We start from the raw sequence: 23,654 nt of genomic DNA on the forward strand, positions 1-23,654 counted from the left end.
CTGAGTGACTGCCAGATCTCTACAGCACTGATTTATTCCTTTTCTCTTATCTATAGATCTTTTCAAGATCTATACAAGATCCTGGAGTGAAAGGAAAAACAAGCAAGAATTGCTTGGTTCAAAGAATGTACATTATCATGTTGTTTGATGATCCTTGTACAGGTTCAAAAGAAATTTTAGAGTGTTAAAAGCTATCAGTTTTTATTTCCTTTTGATTTTTAATTAAATCAAACAAATACCTGTTTGTAACCTGAGGGCAGAATTTCACATTTAAATTTTACGTTCTAGGAACAAAGGAAAATTTTTAAAGAGGAATCCTCTGCACATCAGAAGATTCTTAATCTATACAAAAACAGTAAAATTGACCTAAAACAAGATACTGTTGGAAATACTGTACTTAAATGATCGTACCTAGTACTACTAATTTATTTTAAATCACAGTCGATATTTTTAACTAGGAACACAAAATAAAATCATGCAAACAAAACCAGAGGAACCAGCGTGATGTTTATTAGTTTCCAAAAATACACGGTATTGTTAAGAACTTTTTCCTCCACTGTATAAAAGGATGCTTGGTTATTAGGTAACTGTTTTAGCTGTATGTACTGTGAGTTTTCTCATGTTCGGTGGCAGCTATGATAAATTATCCCCAGAAACTAGCTGCATCCAAGCTTGACTTAATGTTGTGCATATTTTCTCGACGTTGTTTGGTATAAACGTTTGCCTCTCCTTTCTGTAGTCGTCGCCTCAGAGCAGACTTCTGCTGTTTTGTCAGCTGACGTTTTATCTTCCTTTTCACCAGTTCCTACAAATAAATAAACAATTCAGTATCAGAAGTTTTTGAACATCATTTAGTACTAACATTACCATAATGACACTGTATTCTCAGTACTAACATGAACATGTGGTAGTGAACCTGTCGAGAAGACCACCATGCGCTGAGCAGCTGGTGATCCACACCAGGGTTAACTCGAGTTTGCCCAGGCCTGCCCTGTGCTGTGCTGCCCATACTGTGTGGCCCCAGAACCCCCTGTGGGGCTGCACAGATCCCTTGGCCTGGGGCAAACTCAGCCAGCTTCTTGGGACAGAGGAGCCTGCAGGCAGCTTCCGCCTGGTTCCAGTGATTACCACTGCTCTGTGGTCTTGCCTTTATCTAACAGAGCAGAAAGAAGTTATAATAAGAACTTCACCTCTTCTCAACAGCAGAAATTGAGCAAGCAGAGTTGTTTCTTTGTAAGAAAATCATGTAATTATCTCAACTGAGTGAAAGGGGAGAACCTCTGCTACAGACAAGGTCTACAGTATAGCTATGTGGTTTGGAGTCAGGGTCAGGGCTCTAGCATTTGAAGGGGTGTACGATCACCTGTGCTATTTTTTTTTCTTTTAGCATTAGCTCTAATAAAAAGCATCTTAGGTGATATCTTGCAGAGTTTAGGTGCCTTTCATTCAGGAATCATAATGAACCAGTACTTTTCAGTGCAAAACATATGCCTTCAGCAAAAATGATAATGTCCTGTGCTTGCAGATTTGACAAACATCTTGTAAGTAGAAAAAGGACCAAGAGAGTTTGCTCCAGCACAAGGAGAGATCTCCTTGTCCTTATCACAACCCATGAATATTTTTTACGTCATCATGTTTTCTCCCCCTTTTTCCACCTGAGGACAGGGCTAAGAGAAGCATGGAGGAGCTGAGGTACCTGCTGGTGCAAAATTACCCCACAATCTAGTAACATTTCTTTTGCATTTACCCCAATTTCTCTTGCCTTGTTTTTTGTTTATGATACTGTCAGCACATTAAGTAGTAAGTTGGTAGTTAAGTCAGGAACCAGAAAGAATTCTTTTGGCACTGTTTAAAAACTGCTGTGACTAATACAACTAAATTATGCAAATACAAGGTAGTCAATAAATCCAGGTACCCAATCCTGATTTCAGTAAGAATGCTGTAGTAATTACATAGTATTCACCTGAATAGTAGTTTCCTAAGCTTTACCACATGCAGGTTGACTATCAAAAATGTGAATAAAAAGAGTAGTATAAGATCTGTCTTTCTTTCCTCGGAAGCTTAGCAGAACTCAGTATTTAAACAAGAGCATTTTGGAAATTAAATCTGTGAATGCTCTTTAAAAATATTCCAGAAGAAATTCCTGAGGAAAGCTGGTAAGAACTAGTTTAAACTGGGCCACTGATGTTTTTCTTCTGTCAGTAAGACAATTGTCATCCTCTGCTTTTTATAGGCAGAGCTCTGAAAGAAGGCTTCTCTACTTCTCCCACTTCAGTGGACAGATGACTTCCTTCACAGTTCATACAAGGCTCGCTAGAAGAAACTTTGCAATACAAATACCAGATATTTTCACTATGCAAAAATGTAAATTCACAAAATACTACTGCTCAATCACAGCATGCAAGTCTCACTAGTCTCTCCATCATCCTAAGCCTGACTGTAAGCAAAATGAATAAACAAATCTATCATTTATTATTTAAATTTTTGCATAGTTTGCATTATTTCCTATAATTAAATTGCAGCAGTCCCTACAAAGATTTGTACAAGCACAACAAGACATTTTATTTTGTCTGGAATAGCTTATTGTCTGTAACTCATAAGGCTTTCTTTTTGGCAGTCACCCAGCTATGACTGCACCTACTGCTATTACTGCTATTGTTTATACATGCCCATATGAATTCCTTCTGTGTGTTTAATCTGGAAACCTGCTTATGTTTTAATGTGTTTCTTCATTGAGAAAGCTATATAAACAACAGAGAAGTGCTAGAAGCAGTAACAGGCATTGGCTCTAAGCAGCTCAGTGGGTCTTACTGCAGTGCCTTTTGTGTTTTTAGTTTTGCAATCACGTTCTGATGTTACAAATAGCTCATCATGCATATCCTTTCTTTAGTTCTAGTATTCAAAAGTTCAAATAAGATTTAACAATGGGCAGAAACATTTTACTTAGCGTAAGAGCATATAAATGGAAAGATTACACAAAGTAAATTGACACAGGATGTTTATGTGGCTGAATCTCTTGAAAGCTGCTTCTGCTTTTATCTTTCTTTTAGAACAGAATATTAGGTACTTAAATGCCATTTGAATATTTTAACAAGTTTGATGTGTCTGCCTACAGAAAAAACATGTGTTCGCTAAACAATCAGGAAGGTTTCTACAGTGAGTGACCACTGCTACCACCTACTGGTGTACAGAAATATAATTTCAAATAGGGATCTATAGGCGATTCCAAAAGAAATCCTACACATTTAGGTTAGCAAACTGAAAGGGAAAAAATATGTATCGCATGGATCAGAAGCCAGGCGATTCCTAGCATTTATCCTAGCTCTTCTTTACTTCATTTCATAATTCAAGGCTAATTCTTTTTCTCCTTAATAAGGCACAAGGCCATGTCCTACAGTAAGAACAGGGATGACTAACAAAAGTCTCTCTTTCCTTCACACGAAGTCCTGTAAAAGTCTTACACAACTTGCAAACATGCTGTTCCCTAACACATTTATTTATGCATAAAACTGGCCTTTCTTCCATTTAAAATTTAGACACACTCTTTAAAATGTGACAGAGGTAGCCATACTGGATAGTATACTGAGTAGGGATGAAGAAAGATGTAAAATTCTGCCACAAAGTATTGATTTATGTAATGCTGAAAGTCAAATTCATATTGCCAAAGACACCATGACTACAATGAATTCATATCTATGTTTCAGAAACGTGGTAAGAGATGTGTTAAAAAGACAGATGAAAAAAGGCCAAGTTAAATCTTTACTCACGCATGCAAATTTAAAATACAAAAACATTAATTATGGGCAACAGAATTGATTTCTAGCAACAGAAATGAAATTAAAGTTGCTAATGCCGGAGTAGAGCTTTTGTGAAAGAGCAAAGAACAACACATGAAGTACAGCACTGGATATAATTCACTTGTAAACATGTAGAAAGCATCAGACCTATTTTCTGTGAACATGGAACTACAAACCAAAGATGTACATAGTAGTAATCAATTAAAGACAGTTACTGCTAACTACGTATTTGTAAAAATATCTTCAACAGCTACGTCCTAAGATGGTATCAGAGTAAACTAGACAGTAGCAGTAATAATTACCGGTGGAATGGTTGAACAGCTCCCAACACTGCTGGCTGACGTACTTTTAGTTCTTGTTCTGTGCTCCGCAATATGAACCATACTGTCTTCATTTCTAAAATATGTAAATTAATGTTTTATTCCATTCAGTGAGCATCATGTTTCAGTCATTTTTTTGATATACAATCAAAAGTGCTAGCAGAACATTTGAGTACTACAGAAAGAACATTTACATTTGAAATATTAACACTAGTTCAAAAAACATATTTTATGACAGGAAGGATTATAGTGCAATAGCCACATACATACTACACAAAGTAGTGTAAGAAAAAGAAGCTTCAGAACACTAAAAAGATTAATTCAGATTCTGTACATTGCCTAGGCGTAGAATTTCATGAAAAAGGAAAAATTCAAAAAGAAAACAGGGTATATGAACTTTATATATGCATTCAGGTACATGGGGAGCTTGCAAACTAATAGTTTGAATTTTATATAAGAAGGGGTTAGCTTAAAGGTAAGAAGGAATTTCCAAGTGTGTCAGTAAAGGCATTAAAAGCCACATGGTATGACGTTCAGTAAAATATATTTGAATAATATATTCCAAAGAGCTTGTTCTTGCTAATTTCAGCCGAATGAGGGGCAGAGGCTGAGAAAGACCACTCTAATTATAAACTCATTTGTCAAAGCTACTTAGCAGCAGCAGCGTTTTAATACTAAAATATTCGCTGTAAGGCTGAGCGTTTAGTTAACTCGGTATTCATATTTTCTAAGCAATCTTCCAAAAAAAAATAATAATAATAATAATCCTGACATTAGATTTTAATATTTCAAACCTGTATTGTAATCAATGGTATAGTTTATATAGAGATATGTCATTTACTCTTGACTTTCTCTTTCATATCCAATATCCTTTCTGACTACTGTGAGTTCATAGCTCAAAAAAGTTTCTTGATAACAAGATCAGCTGCTTAATTACAAGAAAACCTGTATTGGTTTGAATTTTCCATCTTTTAATTTGTATCTTTCCATGGCATTCCTCTCCTGACTTGACACTAAGGTGCAATGCTATTTTGAGAGAACAGTGTGATTGTAGTTGTTAACCTTGATGCTGAGTTGTAAACACTGTCAGGTTCGATAATTTCCCAAAGGCTGAGATCTGATGGAGCCAATTCTCAAAGATTAAAAGATATCAGGTAATTGATGATCTTTGAGGATGTCATCTCCATAGATTCTTATTTCAGCTTCCTTTCTTGCTTCTTTAGGATAGAATTTATGGTTTGTCCTCAGGGGAGGAAGAAAAAACAAAAGAAAACAAACAAACAAAATAAAACTGAAACAGGTGGAACTTGCACCCTTCTTTAAAAAAAAAAAAAAAAAAAAAAAAAAGCCTTTGGGGTTACTTGCATCTCCAAAACTCAGTTAGTGAATATTCTGAGGCTTGTGACTTGCGCTTGTATGTGCACTTGAAAGGCTCAAATTTGGGGAGGCAATACACTGGAAGAAGGTGATGTAGAAGTAGAATTTTAACTGTCAGTTATATTGGGTCATCTGATAGCTTTTTATGGTACTCAGGGTAGATACAAGTACCTTCTTATGCTTAATTTGAGCACCTCTCCCTAGCAGGAAGTTGAATATCTCTGTCTAGAACTATTCCGACTTCAGAACAGCACTTTAAAACACGTTCCTGACACAAATCCTTTATCAGAAGTGTCCAAGCATTAGGAGAGATTTGGGCTCACTGAACTGTGATGCAGCAGTACTTTGAAAGAGAAGTTTAATCAAGTTTGAATGCTTGAACAAACACAATATTCTGTGGGATTGGTGTTGTTTTAGTGTGTACCTGAATGCTTTTCCATTGCAAGAAAAACTTCTTAACAATAATGGCGCAATAAACTATTTTATTAACCATAAAACTTGCGTGCCATTTCTAGAAATGCATCTTTTGCCATTGAGAGTGGGAGATGAAAGGACTGCTCAGACTTGCAGCCATCTGAAAAGTATATATATATATATATATTTTTTCTCTAAAAAGGGAAAAAAAAGTTAATATTTAACTTCCATATTTCATTTCCTCAGTATTATTTCCTTCAGTGACAGGATCGTATTTTGGAGGAAAAGACCTAGTTAAAGAAGTGCTAGTGGAGTAGAAATTGGGAAGTTCTGCAATTAAGAGCCTTTACCAGGCTCCTGGATAGCTTTGAAAGCATATAAGAAAATCTAAATGGCTACTGTATGGCTTAGAAAAGATCCCATGAACTTGTTTTTTTGCTATTTTCAGAGAGAGTTGCATCTACCTTTTTATCAAATATCTTCATGAATACCAGAAAAAATCCAGGTATCCTTGCCATTAAAATGTCAAAAAAAAAAAATTGCCTAAAATCAACTAATTAGAGCTTTAAATTATATTTAAAGATTGGGCTTTTCTTAACAAGCTAAAAGCACATTTACTAAGGCAAAGTAAGGCAAAGTGTTAAATCCTTGGTTTTGTTTGAGAGAAATATTCTGCAAGCCAGCCAACTGTGGAAGTTGTGTGAATTTTGTAATTAATATTTTGCGTACGTACATAAAGCTCCAAATGACCTATTTTTAAATAAAGGACAATGATAACACCCTGTAGGAGGGTCAGACAGATCATTTTGTCAGAAATCACATGTAAAACGAGGGCCAAATTCACTTTAATCGGACCCACCGAGAACAAGTTTCAAGTCAAAGCCTTCAACTCATTTACATCAACAGCCGAGACTCCTAGCAGTCTGACCTGGTAGCTGGGCCAGGTTAAAACAAACAAACAAATGAAAAACTTTCATCTGTTGCTGTTCCAGTCTGTCAAATTACCAAGATAAAATCATTTTACTACTGTGTTCTGAGGTGTATTTTAGTTAGTGAATTACTTCCTAGCCCTCCTCTTAACTGCCTGGTTCCTGTCAGCAAAGTCAGGCCCACCAATTAGCGCAGGCTAATTCTGCTCCTTTTTATATGTGTGCCTCCTTTGTTATGCTGTACATTGTTCACTAGTTGGGATATCTACTGACAATTAGGGAATGAGGCAGACACAAAGACTAATTTGATCACCCGGAGACCTGCCTCCCAAGATCCCTGTGTAGGCAGTGGAGACACAGCAGTACCTCCAGGGCACTCCAGCTGAGGTTTCAGCTCGCCTTCGCCCTCTAGAGAAGCCTCCTTCTTTCCATTAACTACAGGGAAAGACTGGCATCCCCAGGCAAGAGATGGCCCCTCTCAACCACGCTCCCATTTTAATAAGGGAAGTCAGCGACAGAGTTTGACTTTTGAGTTTCAGGGCAAAGGCTGCTCGTCCGCCACGCTGGAAACGGGCCTGGTCCGGCTGCCTGATGGAGCTCATCCCAGCCCAGCTCCCGACCTGGCCCCATAGGCACCTTGTGCCTCCAAAATCAGCAATTCCCTTTGGGCACACTTCTATGTGCTCTCGGGACACTCCTGGCCTCACCAGGAGGACAGAATGAGGGAGGAATGGCAGTGGGGTGAATCTTTCACGTGAATTAAAGTCATTAAGTAAGGTTCTGTTTGTTAGGTTAATTGCGGTATTGATCCTCCAAGTCCCTCAATTTGGAGTAGTATATAACTGATACAATTTCAGTTCAATAATTTTTGTTGGTGAAAACATGCATTTTACCTGTATTCAGCTTAGTTTCTTTATGCCTTTTTCCCTAGCCAGTTCACACAATGTCAGTTGTAGACTGGACTGCCTGTAAGTGTTGGGTGTATGGCAGACATCATGGATGATAACCATTGAGACACAAATATTTTAATTGTTGAACATTCAAATTCAAATGTTGGTCAAAATAGTTTTGATACCACTGGAAAAATTGAGAGGGAATCTGGTTCTTGAAAATTTAATCTTTATGAAAACACTTAACGAAACAAAACTGGAATATGGATGAAAGCTTCACAGGTACGTTGTGAGATTTTTAAAACCTGTTACTGGTTCTGCCAACTGTGCACTTTTTTTTTTTTTTCCGAAACAAGTGCTCATTTTTCTGAATATAATTTATAGGGCTGGCTGAGATGTTTAAAACTCCAGAAAATACAAGTGGAAAAACATCACCTTCAAGCACTGTTCGTGACAGTGATCTTACACCACCGTGCACGACAATGGACACTTCTGAACTGCGTACTCCTGAAGAATCTGGTATGGTTGTTAATTGGAAAGAAATTATTAAAGTATACTTTGGGGTAGCTGTGTCTGCAACTCACTGATAGTGCATAGCCTAATGCTAGGCAGACTTAGTGTAGAGATAAAGCATCTTGCAACCATTGATTTTTTTTTTATCATGTATTGGAGGACATTTTCCAGTAGTTCCAGTTATTTTTTTTGGTAGGTGTTATTTTTTTATTCATTCAGTTTTATATCGAACTTCTAAATGCTGAAGTATTGTTTCAGGCAAACCTTGTGTTGAAGCATGGCAATCCTTTAATCAATTGTCAGGGGATACATCTAGATTCAATGACAAAATCTTACGGCGGGGAGTGGTTATGCTGTAGAATTTTGCAAAGATTCTACTTAAGAAAAATGTCAGATTAGGAAGATTTGTGTTAAGATGATCCTTAGCTTTTTTTTTTTCTGTCTTTTGCATATGACTTTGCATATCAGTCGTGTTCCTGAATAACTCAGAATTCTTTAAATTCTGTTTTACTAAGAATTTAGCAAAAGTGAGCATCTAGTGAATCACCAACCAAAATCAAGAATGAATTATCCAATATTCAGAGTAGTAATACTAATGATTTTTATCAGATTAAATAAAAAATCATCAAGGTTTTTTAGGCTTAATTTTTTTAACGTATGCTGTGCCTTGTAGGAGCTAATTGCCTTCTTGCTAATTACCAAACCAATTGCTGAAACACAGTTTTGGATTTAGCTTGTAGAAAGCTTTGGCTGATTGAATCCATTTTTTACTTAGTTATACAGCGATTGGAATGTTTGGATTTCCTGCTTAGTTTGTTTGCCAAATTAGATAAACCTACTGTTTATTTCAGGAGAGATTATGGTGTCACCATTAAATACTCCAGATTCTTCAGGAGAGATACTGGATTGTCAAGACATCTCAGATTTGATGAGAGAGAAGGAATCTCCAAAGTCTATATTTGAAATAATGTCCTCCAGAATTCCAGAAGGACGAATAGCTATGCTGGAAGAAGATCTTGATGTGGATAGCATGTCACTCCACTGGAGTCACAAAACACCAGATCAGAAGTTGGAGTCAGTCAACGTTGCATCAGGCATCAAGCAGCCATTAAAAACCCCAAAGAAGAAGCCAGAACCTGTAGAGGTCCTGTCGGGCATCAAGCAGCTCATGAAGACCGCCAAGCAGAAGCCAGAGCCTGTAGAGCCTACTGATTTCCTGTCAGGCATCAAGCAGCTCACAAGGACCCCACAGCAAAAATTGGAACCTACTACAGATGAAAATGCCTTACAGAAATTGCCGGAGACTCCAGTAGAAAACAAGGAGGTAGTAAAAGATGTGACAGGAGTTAATTTAATCCAGAAAAATCCGAAATTGAAACATCAGCCGGTAGAAGACATGGTTGGAGTCACACATTCTCTGGACACTCTCCCAACAGTTTAATGTCCTTTTTGTGCTGTGGTGCCCAGAACCGCGCACAGTGCTCGAGGTGAGGCCACTCCAGGGCAGAGCAGAACAGGGCAATCATTTCCCTCGACCGACGAGCAATGCCAAGTTTTTGAAGTATTTTTGATTTTGTCCGTAAGAGTAACTTGTTCTCTCTGTCTAATTATTCAGAACTTTTAGGCGTACTTTGTTTCTTTCGTGCTTATTTTAAATACCTCAACTCTGTTTAACTCTGGCAGTAGGTAAAGGTCAGGTTGGCTTTCATTTGTTGTGAAACCACAGCCTGAAAATGAGGTTTCGAGCAGCCAGGCTAACCAATGCCCAAAGAGCAGGAGGAGCATTAAGTCACCTGCATCTCCATCTGCTGCCTGGCCTATCTCTACTCCCTCATTTCTAAGAACTTTCCTGTTCTGTTTCATGGAGGGGAAGAGAGCCGTACTCTCTAATCCCTTTTATAGAAGTCCAAACTCTTTTGTGACTCCCTTAAGCCTCAGAGAGAATCAGCAGAGAGCAAATACATGACTTGCTTTTAAATTGGCTTTATGTACTGCGTGGAGGAGGCTGGAGAATGAAACGTGAGGTAGTTGGGGCCTGCGCTTTGTAACCGCAGGCCACTGGTAAAAATGTGCAAAATGAAGAAAAATTGAGCATAATGATGGAAGTTATGTGTCATAATGTAGTTAATTTTCATCTGTGCTTAAATGTTTTAAAGAGCATTTTAAAAATAATCTTCTCTATGTCACGAAGGGCTGAGGTGGAGTCCTTCCAGTCTAAAAATGTTTCTGACCCGAGTCTACATTTAAAGGGTTCAAAGGCATCTTCTGCTTGCCTATTTTCAGATCAGGGTTTCTTGTCATTTTTCATACCATATTATCTCATTGACTGGAAGTCAATTTTTGCTTAAATGATAGATATCAAGCGTAGACTTGGCCAAGAATGTGGATGGCCGTGATGTTGGATGTGGTGATGACAATTTTCTCTCGTATCAGCTTTCTACTTTTATGCAGTCAAGGCCTTCTGGTCAAGGCCTGAGTCACCCTGGCTCCTCACCAGTGTTTTTTTTTTTTTTTTTTTTTTTAAATCTTCACATACAGAGCAGCATGGGCTTTGTTTTGAGTTCTTGAGAGTCTCAACTTTAAGCCTTAGTACTCAATTCCTGTCAGGGAATAAATTTTTGTAGGTAACAGCAGGTAACTACTTAGATGACGACAACAGACTTAAAGCGCTGATTTTATTTTCAACACTTTTACTGCTGCTTCCTTCCGCGCTCCCCCTACTGTTACCCCTTCGAAGCGCCCTGTTTTTATGATGAAGAAAACAAAACCAAAACCAATTTGAATTAGGGGAGGAGCGGCTCAGAAGCCAGCCTCGGCTGTCTGCGTTAGTTTAGGAAGCTTTTAGCGAGCTGCTGCCCAACTGGGGCCTCCCGGGCTAAAAGAGTCCGTCCGCCGAGCGGCGCTGGATAGAGCCGAGGGGCCTCGAGGCGGCTCGACCGGGGCTGGGTGTGTGGGGCCGTGTCCCCCCGGGGCGGCTCCGGCAGCTCCCGGTGTCTCCGGTGCCTCAGGTGCCTGGAGCGGCGCGGCGGAGGGATACGAGCGGGCGGAGGCGGCGCTGGCGCGCGCGGCAAGGGCGGGAGGGACGGGAGGGACGGGAGGGGGGCGCCGCGGAGAGCGGCGGCGGCAGCAGGAGGGAGCCGGCACCGCGCTGAGGGGGTGAGCGCCGGGACGGGACGGGGTGAGGGGGGGCGGGGGGCTGCTGGCGTTGGGAATAAGCTTTAAAACCACACGCGGTTATTGCTGGGGGAAGCGGAGTGCCGGGGAGGATGCTGAGAGCGGGCTGGGATCGCTCCGTGGTGCTGCCCTTACGGTGCTTGTGGCGTGGGGGTGCTGGGCTTTAATCCCATGCGCGGGTTATAGGTGTTGTTGTAGGGCCTGCTTTCAAATGAACAACATGTGGCGCTGCACCGTGCACAGGCACACCCAAGGGTTTGCTGGCGGAGGGGCGCTGTCAGTGCTGTCACACGCTGTGTGTGTCTGTGGGAGCCCCTCAGGGAGCCGGCACCGCGGGGCTCCTGCCAGGCCTTTCCCCTTCGGTCCTTCCTTTGCTGACGGGCCAAGGGGTGAGAAATGTCGTGGTTTGGTCAGGTTTGTATTTAACGCAACGCTCGGGACCCTGATCCTGTGGTAATGACGGGTGCTTCAGCCTCCTCCTGGAGGAGGGAGCTCCCTGAGAGCCCAGGGGACGCAGTCGCTTCTGAGACCCAGCCTGCAGCGGGATTTCTGTGAAACCTCTGCGGGTGTGAGAGCTGGCACTGACAGGGAGCTGCAGATAAATAGCTCCAGCCGCAGTCACGGCTTCTCCAGGTTTGCTTCAAAGGCAGCTTTGCTTGAAAGCCAAGTCCGAGAACGTCCCAGTAGATGAGAGGAAGGTAACGCACCAGGTGTAGGTGAGCAGGAGTGACTGCTTGCCTGAAAATAGCTTTAAATCGCTCATGGAATGAACCATTGTATGAGTGGTGCTGCCTCTTTGCAGGCTCTGATGGATACCAAGCAGCTATGGCATACGTCAAAGCGGTATTGCTAAGTTTGTGTGAGCACGTGATGACTGCTCTTACCGCTGTTAAAAGCGTTGTTTCCTCCAAACGTGTAGTGCCCGCGCTCCTGTGCACGATTTCAACCAATGCTCGTGGTGGATAGTTCCCAGGTGCAGGGAAACACATGGAAATGGCACTTCGTTCACGTGGCACAGGCACAAGGCTCTTGTGCTGTACTTTAGGAGTGTTTTGAACGGCATTAAAAAAGGGTTACGTTGCTTTACATATTTATGAGAATAAATCATGACTTGGATGAGTAATTTTGACATTCTCACATAGGTAAGACTTCTTATGTTGGAAGATGCCGCTCTTCGGGAAAATAATTGTAATTAAACGCAATGGGACCGATGGAATTCACTTTCCACTCACTGCAAGTTCTTGTTTATTTGGAAGGTGAGAATGTGTCGAGTACTCGGATGCATTGAAATAACATTAATGATAGTTCCTGCAGACAGAATCTTTTTAATATTTACTTGCAAGAAAGAACTGTTTGTATTTGTGAATGCTGTTCAAGGTAGGAAAAGTGGTATTGGACTCACATTACTTGAGCGGAACTTACTGTTTGTCATCGCTTTTTGACCTTTCCTTGTTTAAAAAAAAGTTCTTTTTTTTTTCCCCAAAGTTTCTGTCAAAGAGATCCGCTAGAGCTATGAGATTGCAAGTAATCTACATGTGACGTGTGTCCAATTAGCAAGTGGTGGCACTCTTATCTGCGGGCAGGTCCTAGAGAACCAACCAGTGCAGAAGGGAAAGTGGCTTGCATTCAACTGTGCTCATACCAGTGCTCTTTTGCATTTATTTTTATTTTTTTAATTTTTTTTTTAATTATTTTTTTGGTTCTCCAAGGCCTCAGTAATGAAATGCACGAGCTAGTATCAAGAATTGATAAATGTTTTTACTTCTCTTGAACTGGGTTTGCTCAGCACTTCTCTGATTGATTGATTAATATCTTAACTAATTATCCAGTCCTGCATCAGATCCCGTAGTGCCAGTCTGTGGGAAGCACTGCAGTGTCAATAATACTCTTCTTTGGCTTCAGCAGAGCTGCCCAGGCAGATGATAATCAGTTTTAATGTCTTTTTAGGCTTGTCATGAACAGATTTTTGGTTATTTTACCTTTTTTCCAGTATGGATTCTCTGGCATTACAGAAACATAAGCTCCTGATATTTTTTTGTCACAGTTGAAAGCCTTAGGTGGTTCATTTCTTCCCGTTCATTGCCTAATGTCCTGCATTTTTTTTCAGGCTTAATTGTCTTCAGGATCTCAACTCTTTTAGCCAATTAAGGTGAATGAGTTCAACGCTCCCTGGTGGGTTAGGCAGGGCAAGCCTGCATTCTAACAATTTTGGCCACTAATGGTAATCTGCGGCTTCACACTGGAGCCAGTCCTATAATAATTGGCTTTACTGGCGGATGAAAAGGCTGCTTCTCAGCCACTCAGACACTGTTTTTTTTGATCTCTGTATTGTTAGCACTAGGACAGATTTTGGACAGAGTGTATTTTGCTGATAACGTGACTTAGAATCCAAGCTTTAGACTCCGCGTTTCTCTTTCGATCCTTTTTACTGCAGTGCTGTTTTTTCCACCACTTTTCATCACAGAAATTAGCACCAAGTACAGCATTCCCCCTGTTTCTTACCTGGAGAACTTAGTGACTGCTCTCTTGCCTTAGGTCTGTTGGCATGTATTAAATGTATATGTCCAGAGAAAAGTGGTGGAATTTAAACTGCTGATCACATTCACTTTTTTCTTTGGTGGAGAAAAGGTTTCCCTGTGGTAGCAATAACTTTCTGGCTTTTTCCTAGTGTTCCAAACTCTTTTGGTGCGATAGACATCATGTTAAGTATTTCATTCAATGTATTTTCTTGTCCCTTTGTTCTTCTGTGTACAGTCATCCAAATTATTAGCTGAAATTTGGGATGTCAAAGCACCAAATTCTACAGCAGTGAGATTTTTTGTCTTCTCTGCATGTCTGTAAACTCCAATTATATTTTCACCTCTAGGAGAACAGAATGTGACATCCGCATCCAGTTGCCTCAGGTCTCAAAAGAACATTGTAAAATTGAAGTAAATGAAAACGAGGAGGTAAGATATGCATATTTTAATGACATTTGTATTGCATTGTTGCATCTCATCGGGCTACTGAAATTTTTGTTTTATTTCTAGGCAATCTTGACAAATTTAAGTACAGTAAATCCTACGCAGCTGAACGGTAGCTGTTTTCAGCAACCTGTACCTCTGAAGCACGGAGATGTGTTAACTATTATTGATCGTTCTTTCAGGTAAGTGCCAGTGACAAACTGTCTCTGACAGACAATGCCTTGATCCTAGAACATGTTCTGCAGCCAAACAGTGTGGGGAACTCTGTGGACGGTCTCTACCTGCCGGATGAAGATACAGGAGATAGCAGTAGATGAATGGGAAAACCTAAAACATCATTTTACCATTTTCAGAAAGATAATTTAGTTTATTTTGTATCTCTTTACAATGTCTTATAGAGCTTCTCCAGAAGGCAAGACGGCTTAAAGATTTTTTTTATTACTTTTATGTATTATATTAAGCTAAATCAATAAAGATAGAATTGTCTGGAGAGATCATTTTGATTTTGTTTCAAGGACAAACACATTTCTAGGAGAAGAGAATATTTTGATGTAGTGAAAGTACTTTAAAGCAATATGTTGGTATTGCTGGGAGTGGGACAACTCTTTCTAGGTCATTTATCTTAATAATGCGAATTTAGTTATCAGCTATTTAACCAAAAAAATGCTTGTTTTTACTTTTAAAATATTTCATCCAGGTTTGAATATCCTCTCCAATCATCTCCAAGAAAAAGGCGTTCCAGATCTCCAAAAGATGAAACGCGGCAGGTAAATTTGTGGTGACAGGCTTACTTCTAAATACATTGGTATCAGTATTGATAAGGATGAATTCTATTTCCCTGTTTTGTTGTGGGTTTTGTCTGCTTTTTTTTAAATGAGGAATATTTTTTCAATCGTAGGCTAGCTTTCCGTTTGAAAATGCAAATGAACTCATATCTTTTTTAAACTCAATATATTATTTTTAGAGTTATCAGTTTCTGTTAATAGATCTATTACTCATCTATTAAGATTATAGGCAACCTATTGAAACGAATCCTTATCTTTTTTGAGGAGAGAATAGGATGCAGGAAACAAAGTATTAACATTGGATATACTTGTACTTTTAAATGGGGATGTTTGCCCTAGAACCTGAGCATTTTTTTCCTCCAAAAGTATGTTGTTTTATGGGCTAGTAAATTGTTGGAATTTATAAATATCAAACTAAGTTTATCTTTTAATAATTGATTTGCACTTGTTTCTTTTTTTAATTCCCAACAATGTTTTAACCCTTCAAGGGGATATTGCTACTTAGCGAGTACTGTGGCTATTGAAGATTTTTGTACGTTCTGTTTCTCTTATTTAAATAAAATTCTTCCACTAGGTCTGGTACAAAAGTGAGCTTAGAATGTGCTTGTACATGTTCATATGCTACAGCTGCTTTTAGAGCTAATAATAATAAAACAAGACTTGAGCTCTTGCTGTGTAGAGTATCGGTTAGTGTTCTTAAGTGGTGAAATACTCGGTTTTAATTTGAGTGCTTTTAAACCTGTTCAGTATGCAATGCTTACACATTTATAAATCTAGCGTTTTCCAATGTTCAGTAGAAAGCTAAATAAATATTTGTTGCTCTGCTGTAACGTTGTACAAATTTACAGGTTCTTCATGTTCAGCAGGTGGCAGAAGTGGAGTTATTACATAAGCAAACTTCAGGATCTAAAAGATCTTCAGGTTGGTACCTGTATTATAGGGGGTTTGTGTTCATCTTCCTCCTTAATTTTAATTCTTAGCATATGGAGGAAAAACAAGGTTGAAAAGAGCAAAATAAATATATTTAAAGATTTTTCAAACTGAGCACAGTACACATTCCTGTGTCAGTGTACTACTGCATTGTACTTAAATGCTGTGATTTACCCATGCCAGGGGAAAACACATTGTTGCATTCTGACAAACGGGCAGTAACACTTTTTGAGAAACAGTATTGAACGTTTTGCTGAAACCCCAAAAGATCACGTTTAAAGATCTCCTTCCTAACCCCCATCTCCTTTTCCAAAAGTTGATCAGTGTGCTTTTTCCTTGTCTGTTAGTCTCTCCATCTTTACATGTATTTCCCGTTGCATCTAAGAGAAGTGGACATGTCAGCATTTGTTTTAGTAGATGTTCATGCTGGTATATGGCAGTGTTGAGACTGTGGATGTGTAAATGTTCACAAGGGCTCAGCTTCTTGTGGTTTCGAAAGGCAACTTCTTGGATGAACCCTGCTAGCTGACTGCTCTCTGCGTGGAAAATGTGAAGTGAAGCATGTTACTTCAGGCCTCCAGCATGCGTGCGGTCACTTGCTCTGTCTCATTTGGGAAGTGCTAGCTCTGTTTTATTGTCTTGCTTTACCCTAGAGAAGCATTGGTACAGTTAGAACAATACAGCACCTGGGTAAATGCAAGACAGGAAACTGACTGAATTGTGGTAAGCCGATCTCAGTGATTGTTTAGTTCTGTGTTCACAGATTTGTCTTGTGGCAGCCGTGAAAGATAGGTATACAAGCCACCGAAGAAAAACAGCAGCATGAAATACAAATTGCCTTATCTGAATGTGGGATAAGGTCCAGATTGCAACTTAAAATTTATTAAACATTTCACAACTAATGTTTTTATTATGAGAGAATTGTTATTGTAAACAGAGCTTTGTGTACAGTCCCATATCCTGGAGCCTGGTTGCTAGCCTTGGTAGAGGAAAGGAGGGAATTCTCATCTGTATTTAAGGAACTTTACTTATGTTTCTGCTTTTTTTACATAACTTTGTTTTTGCTTTGCTTACGCTGTAGATCATTCTGAGTGCAAAGAACAAAATGCTGATGAAAATAAACAAAGTACAGAGGAAAATATGTCCAAAGCCTTACCAGTTAAGCTACAAACACCTAAATCTTCATATAAGATAAAACAATCTACTAGAAAGCAAACTGAAATGTCTCCCTTTAGTAAACTCTATGAAACGCTGAAACATGAGATTAAAGTGAAAAAAACTCTGCAAGGAGGAAATGTACCTGAAAAAGCTGGAAAAGAAGGTGGTAAGGGTGCCCTGCAGGAACCAAGTGCTCAAATCGCATCAAGTTGTGATCATGTAAGCCCTACTGAAGAAAAAGAAATTGGCATAAGTGAAAATAATGAAGAATATAAAATGAAACAAGAAGTAATTAGTTCAGAACTTAATCAAATCTCAATGGTAGGAAGTGCTACCAAGAAATGTTTTACCAGAAGTCCGCGAACTTCTGTTTCAAAGGAGATGACAAAAAGTATTCTCAGGAGAAGTAACTTGCAAGATCATAAGGAAGAAAGTACACCAGGTAAATCTAAAGGCACTGAAGTTCCAGCCAAAACACCCAAACCCAGTAAGGAGAATGACAGAAATGCAGCATGTCTGCTGCAGCCATGCTCCATAGAACGCTTGGGTTATGCAGATGAGGTGAAAATCTACAACTCTGCAATAACAGCAGAGAAAATAGCACAGACAACAAACATGACAAACGTTTCTGAAGTAGACAAACATGTTATGTCTACACCAACCCCCAGAAGGAAGAGTCCTCGATCTTGTTTCATGTCACCTACCAACGAAGCTACTGGGGTGGATTCTGTAAATATTGGTACTCCGACAGCTCGAGGAGATGTGTTGTTGGAACACAAATCTTTTTCAGAAATTTCAGCTGAAATTCAAAGGGAAGATTCAGTGTGCAGAAATGATAGCCTCCAACAACAGCCTTTGGCAGAAAATAAATGCATAAACCAGAGACGAAACAGTAAACAACATACACCAAGAAAATCGGGGAAAGTAGAAGTGCTGAAAGAAATCTGTGATCAGACAAATGTAGATTCAAAAAAGAGAGATTCTGAGTCTCCTGCTTCTAATTCCAAGAGTCCCAGAAGAAATGTCAGACAAAGTAAAGAATTTGTAAACAAAAGCATCCATTCAGAGACACCAACTTCAGGAGAGATAACATCAGAACTGGCATCTCCTGCTAGTCAGAAATCTGGCTCTGGAAGAAAAAGGGGTAGGCCGAGGACCTCTGAACTGCGAACTGAGAAAGCACTGGAGACAAATGCAGTTGAAGAACACGACAATAAGACTGTAGACAGACAGGACAGTGGAACTCAACAAGATCTGGCCACCAATGGGTGTAATCAGAAATCAGATTTGGAAGATACTAGTGTTCTAAGACCTCGGAGATCATCATCAAAAAGGTCTTTGGGAAGTGCTAGTGTACTGGAAGGCAATGAGGCTGTTGCAGAAATGAATATTTCTGACCTGTTGGCTGAAGAAGAATCAGGTAAATAGATTTCGCGCCTTGTTGGCACTTAATTGGAGAAAATCTCTTAATTTTCGTGAGAATTTTTCCATTTAAATATATAATTAATTGCTGATACGTTGGTTCTGTAACATCATGTTTTTATATATATGACCCTAAAAATAACCAGTAATTTCTATAAAATTTTCTCCAATTGAATGTAAATGAGTTACTTTCTAATATGTTTCTGCCTTTAAAATGCCCAAGTAAGCCTTGTTTCCTGTGCTGGTTAAAATGGTGACTTCCTGGATTCTTTGATTTGTGGAGATATATTCAATTATTGCTATTTTTTGTTTAGGTAACACAAAAAGAGTGTCTCAGAAGAGGAAGAGTGGTGATCTGTTACCTCAGCCTTTAGGCAAGCGAAAAAGATTGTCTTTTGGTGGTCATCTAAGTCCGGAACTCTTTGACAAAAGTTTGCCTCCCAACTCACCCCTTAAACGAGGTGCGATTCCTGCAAGGCTGAGCTTACCGTTTGGAGGCTCCCCACGCGCAGTGCTGAAAAAGGCTCAGGGGCTGAAGCACTTTGCAGTCCAGGTAAATAAATGCTGAGGCTAATCAAGTCGCTAAGCTAAGTGATACGAACAGAACTTGTAAATTTAAAGACTTCTAAAAATGAATTCAAAATGAATAATAAAGATGTATGTTAGGAAGTGGACATATTGACTGGGAATTATAATGGTATTTTTTAATCAGCGTTTTTAAACTTTTTCCTCCAAAGGAGGATGTGCAGCTTATTGTTCGTCTACCTCTCTTTATCCAGGGGGTGTGCTTTATTTCATCACACGTTTTTGCTTGTTCTCATGCATGTTTTGGAGTATGTTTGTGTGCTTGTGCTTAACAGCAGAATCTACTGGCACCAGTTAATCATAAATAGCAGAAAAGAGACGCAATCTAGAAAGAGTAGTTTGTTGCCAGACTATGCAAGCTATGGCCGTGTGGCTTGGCCAGAAGTCTGAAAACATTCAGCTGCTGATTTAAGCTAGTGAAAGCCTGTAGTGCACTTTATGGGAATAAGACTGTTTTGAATAAACTAGAGTAACAAAGTTAATTTGTTCAGTTGGATTTGCACAGGCCATTGGAGGCTTTTGAAATTTAAAAGTTGTTGCCAATTTGCTTTCTTCTTAGAGAGTAACATCTAAGACTTTTTCAACTGATCTGATGCTATTTTATACTATTGCATTTACTTTCAGAGATAGAAAAGAACACTTGTAGTTTAGCTTTGCACAGTAATTTTTTGTTATTTTTTTTTCTACCAAGAACTTTCTGTATGTTTGCAAAAAGAAAAAATGTCACCAGAAAAATTGCCAGCCCAGACGCCCCCAGCTGCCTCTTCCCCTGACTCTGGAAAAGCAACACCGCAGCTTCCTACAGGCTCTCCAGCACCTTACACAAAAGGGCGTTTCTCTGTTTCGCACATCACAACACCATCACCAATTGCAGAAGAGCAGAACGGTGTTGCAAAAGATATGAATACAGGGGAGAAAAATGGTGCCCTAGAGAAAACACCTAAATCTAATGGTGTTAGCCAAGATGATAAAACCTCAAAGGCAACACCTAACAACTTAACAAGAAGTTCACGACGTAGTATGAAGACTCCCATGAAGAGGAGGAGTGGTGCTGTAGCAGTTATCAGTTCAAAAAGAAGAAGCGGTGCCTCTACTGCCAACTTACTAGGTTTGTTTCAGCAGTTAATTTTAATATGATTTCTACTGCTTTAAAAAACAGCTACAAAACTGAAGTAGTCCTATTATTAGTTTTATTCTGAGACCACCAAATGATCGGTGTATATTCTGATGGTTTGTGGGATTTTTTTTTTTTTGAATCATCTGAGAATTGCAAAATTTTATGTTCTCACACTTATCCATCGCTTTAGCAACTAGATTTATAACAAGGTATTTAGAACGCAAATCCTAATACTCAGAAACTGAAAAATGGTAGAATTAAGGTTCTGTTTGTTAGGTTAATTGCGGTATTGATCCTCCAAGTCCCTCAATTTGGAGTAGTATATAACTGATACAATTTCAGTTCAATAATTTTTGTTGGTGAAAACATGCATTTTACCTGTATTCAGCTTAGTTTCTTTATGCCTTTTTCCCTAGCCAGTTCACACACTGTCAGTTGTAGACTGGACTGCCTGTAAGTGTTGGGTGTATGGCAGACATCATGGATGATAACCATTGAGACACAAATATTTTAATTGTTGAACATTCAAATTCAAATGTTGGTCAAAATAGTTTTGATACCACTGGAAAAATTGAGAGGGAATCTGGTTCTTGAAAATTTAATCTTTATGAAAACACTTAAAGATGAGATGTCTTTAATTTATGAAAACAAATTATATCAATTTGACTCTTTCAAATTTAAAATTTCCCATCAATATCAACATTCATCTGGCAATTTATTATTCTTTGCTATCTTCGTTTTTTGTAGAATCATTTTAAAGTTGTGAATAACATGCTGTGTGCAGTGTCTGTGTGCAGTGTCTCAGTGATAGTCCTATTATATGGTGAGATAAAATCACAGGCCTTCCTGGTTAATCCTGGATATGTTTCACTTAAAAAAAAACAAAAAACAAACAAACAAACAAAAAAAACAAAAAAGCAAAAAAAAACAAAAAAAAAAAACAAAAAAAACATTTTTTTGCTGTTAAACCTTACATTCTGTTAAGGAAAAATTCAGGTACAATAAAGTGCAAGACTGAAAGGCTTATGGCAAATTTGTAATGAGGAAAATATTTCACAGAATCGCAGAATATCCTGAATTGGAAGGAACCCACAATGATCATCAAGTTTAACTCCTGGGTCCTTAAATGACCGCCCAGAAAATCAGACCACATGTCTGAGAGCACTGTCCAAATGCTTTTTGAACTCGAGCAGAGAGTGAGGACAGAGTGAGGTCAGCACTTAGCACAGATTCTGGAACTGTATGACGCTTTTTGTTGTAGAAACGTACTGGATGCTTGGACACTTGTACTGGATGCTTGGACGCTCGTACTGGATGCTTGGACACTCGTTAAGATTCAGCTTGAAATTGTGATTTCTGACTACAGCAAATCCTTTGGAATCATAAATAGCTGTGAAGTCCTGTTTACACAGCTGCCAGTTAAGGTTATCGTGTCTGTTTTGCTTCGTAGTTGCGAAATCTTGGGCAGAAGTGGTAAAATTGGGTGTTGCAAGACCACAGGCAAAGGCCGTTAAAAAACGTGCCCCAAAACGAAGACCAATGAAGAAGACAACACAGTCACCAAAGGTATTTGTTTTACTTCTTTTTAAGGTTTGGGGGTTTGCTTAACCTTGAAACAGCTTGTTGGCATTTAACTGCAGAAGCTGGAAGTTTGAGATTTTGGCAAGATGTTAAATGGGTATTGGTGTCTTTCTCACAGCGTGTAAATCTACTTGAATTTACTGAAATGTATTAATTCAAAACATCTTAAGAATGTATCTAAATAACTAATTGTGTTGGGTGGATGGAGTAAGTATTTGTCCCTTGTCTGTAGTTGAAGCTGTAGTGCTGTTTGAAAGAGGTTCTGTTCCGGTTTAACCACTTTACGTGGTGGTGAGGTTGGTCGTTGGATGATGGTGAAGGTCTTTCCCAACCTAAAGGATTCTATGCAGGTGGAAAGGAGTAAGACTGAAAGACTCTCAGGATAATCCCTGAGCGTTTCTGAAAGCTAAGAAAACTTGTCTCAGATGCTCATTGAGCGTAGTCACTCAAATCTTAAACGAATATATGAGCTGCATTTCACAACGAATCAGCCCTTTAAAGTAGCTGCAATTTAACCACTTCTGTATGCCCAGCAATCTGTATTAGCTAAACACGACCAATAAATTTGTGGAATCTCTTGAGTGATTCTGGCTAGGTTTTAAATAAAAGGGATCTTTGTGTCCTAATTTTTATTTATTTATTTATTTATTTATTTCCTTTTTTTCCTCCAGAAAGAAAAATAAAAGGTCATTTTAGCACAGGTCATGCAGAATCTCCTGCTACAGTAGTTGTAGGCAGAGCGCACTCTACCACTGGTAGAATAGCTGGACAGGTCCTTAAAGTGGTGAAAAATCCAATCTTGAAACAAAACTTGAATATGGATGAAAGCTTCACAGGTACGTTGTGAGATTTTTAAAACCTGTTACTGGTTCTGCCAACTGTGCACTTTTTTTTTTTTTTTTTTTCCGAAACAAGTGCTCATTTTTCTGAATATAATTTATAGGGCTGGCTGAGATGTTTAAAACTCCAGAAAATACAAGTGGAAAAACATCACCTTCAAGCACTGTTCGTGACAGTGATCTTACACCACCGTGCACGACAATGGACACTTCTGAACTGCGTACTCCTGAAGAATCTGGTATGGTTGTTAATTGGAAAGAAATTATTAAAGTATACTTTGGGGTAGCTGTGTCTGCAACTCACTGATAGTGCATAGCCTAATGCTAGGCAGACTTAGTGTAGAGATAAAGCATCTTGCAACCATTGATTTTTTTTTTATCATGTATTGGAGGACATTTTCCAGTAGTTCCAGTTATTTTTTTTGGTAGGTGTTATTTTTTTATTCATTCAGTTTTATATCGAACTTCTAAATGCTGAAGTATTGTTTCAGGCAAACCTTGTGTTGAAGCATGGCAATCCTTTAATCAATTGTCAGGGGATACATCTAGATTCAATGACAAAATCTTACGGCAGGGAGTGGTTATGCTGTAGAATTTTGCAAAGATTCTACTTAAGAAAAATGTCAGATTAGGAAGATTTGTGTTAAGATGATCCTTAGCTTTTTTTTTCTGTCTTTTGCATATGACTTTGCATATCAGTCGTGTTCCTGAATAACTCAGAATTCTTTAAATTCTGTTTTACTAAGAATTTAGCAAAAGTGAGCATCTAGTGAATCACCAACAAAAATCAAGAATGAATTATCCAATATTCAGAGTAGTAATACTAATGATTTTTATCAGATTAAATAAAAAATCATCAA

General features: G+C 38.9%; 1 protein-coding gene and 1 long non-coding RNA gene across 2 annotated transcripts in view; one reads left to right on the forward strand and one right to left on the reverse strand.

The window, feature by feature from the left end:
- Nucleotides 1-487: 487 nt before the first annotated feature.
- On the reverse strand, nucleotides 488-7,755 carry LOC139999720 (uncharacterized). Its single transcript, XR_011805228.1, has 3 exons — nucleotides 7,204-7,755; nucleotides 4,100-4,193; nucleotides 488-805 (listed from the first exon to the last, which is right to left on the reverse strand). It is a non-coding gene; the product is annotated as an uncharacterized lncRNA (long non-coding RNA).
- A 1,375-nt stretch (nucleotides 7,756-9,130) lies between these two features.
- LOC139998622 (uncharacterized) overlaps nucleotides 9,131-23,654 on the forward strand; it is a 39,589-nt gene continuing 25,065 nt past the window's right edge. Inside the window, exons 1-12 of the mRNA XM_072028664.1 lie at nucleotides 9,131-11,248; nucleotides 12,557-12,670; nucleotides 14,281-14,362; nucleotides 14,444-14,559; nucleotides 15,075-15,144; nucleotides 16,011-16,083; nucleotides 17,174-18,670; nucleotides 18,987-19,211; nucleotides 19,934-20,365; nucleotides 21,825-21,941; nucleotides 22,621-22,791; nucleotides 22,899-23,033. Of these exons, the coding sequence (XP_071884765.1) occupies nucleotides 12,579-12,670; nucleotides 14,281-14,362; nucleotides 14,444-14,559; nucleotides 15,075-15,144; nucleotides 16,011-16,083; nucleotides 17,174-18,670; nucleotides 18,987-19,211; nucleotides 19,934-20,365; nucleotides 21,825-21,941; nucleotides 22,621-22,791; nucleotides 22,899-23,033 (3,010 nt within the window). The 5' untranslated portion in view covers nucleotides 9,131-11,248; nucleotides 12,557-12,578. The remainder of the gene's footprint in view (nucleotides 11,249-12,556; nucleotides 12,671-14,280; nucleotides 14,363-14,443; nucleotides 14,560-15,074; nucleotides 15,145-16,010; nucleotides 16,084-17,173; nucleotides 18,671-18,986; nucleotides 19,212-19,933; nucleotides 20,366-21,824; nucleotides 21,942-22,620; nucleotides 22,792-22,898; nucleotides 23,034-23,654) is intronic.

This window comes from Anas platyrhynchos, chromosome 28, assembly GCF_047663525.1.
Source record: "Anas platyrhynchos isolate ZD024472 breed Pekin duck chromosome 28, IASCAAS_PekinDuck_T2T, whole genome shotgun sequence".
Taxonomy (NCBI): domain Eukaryota; kingdom Metazoa; phylum Chordata; class Aves; order Anseriformes; family Anatidae; genus Anas; species Anas platyrhynchos.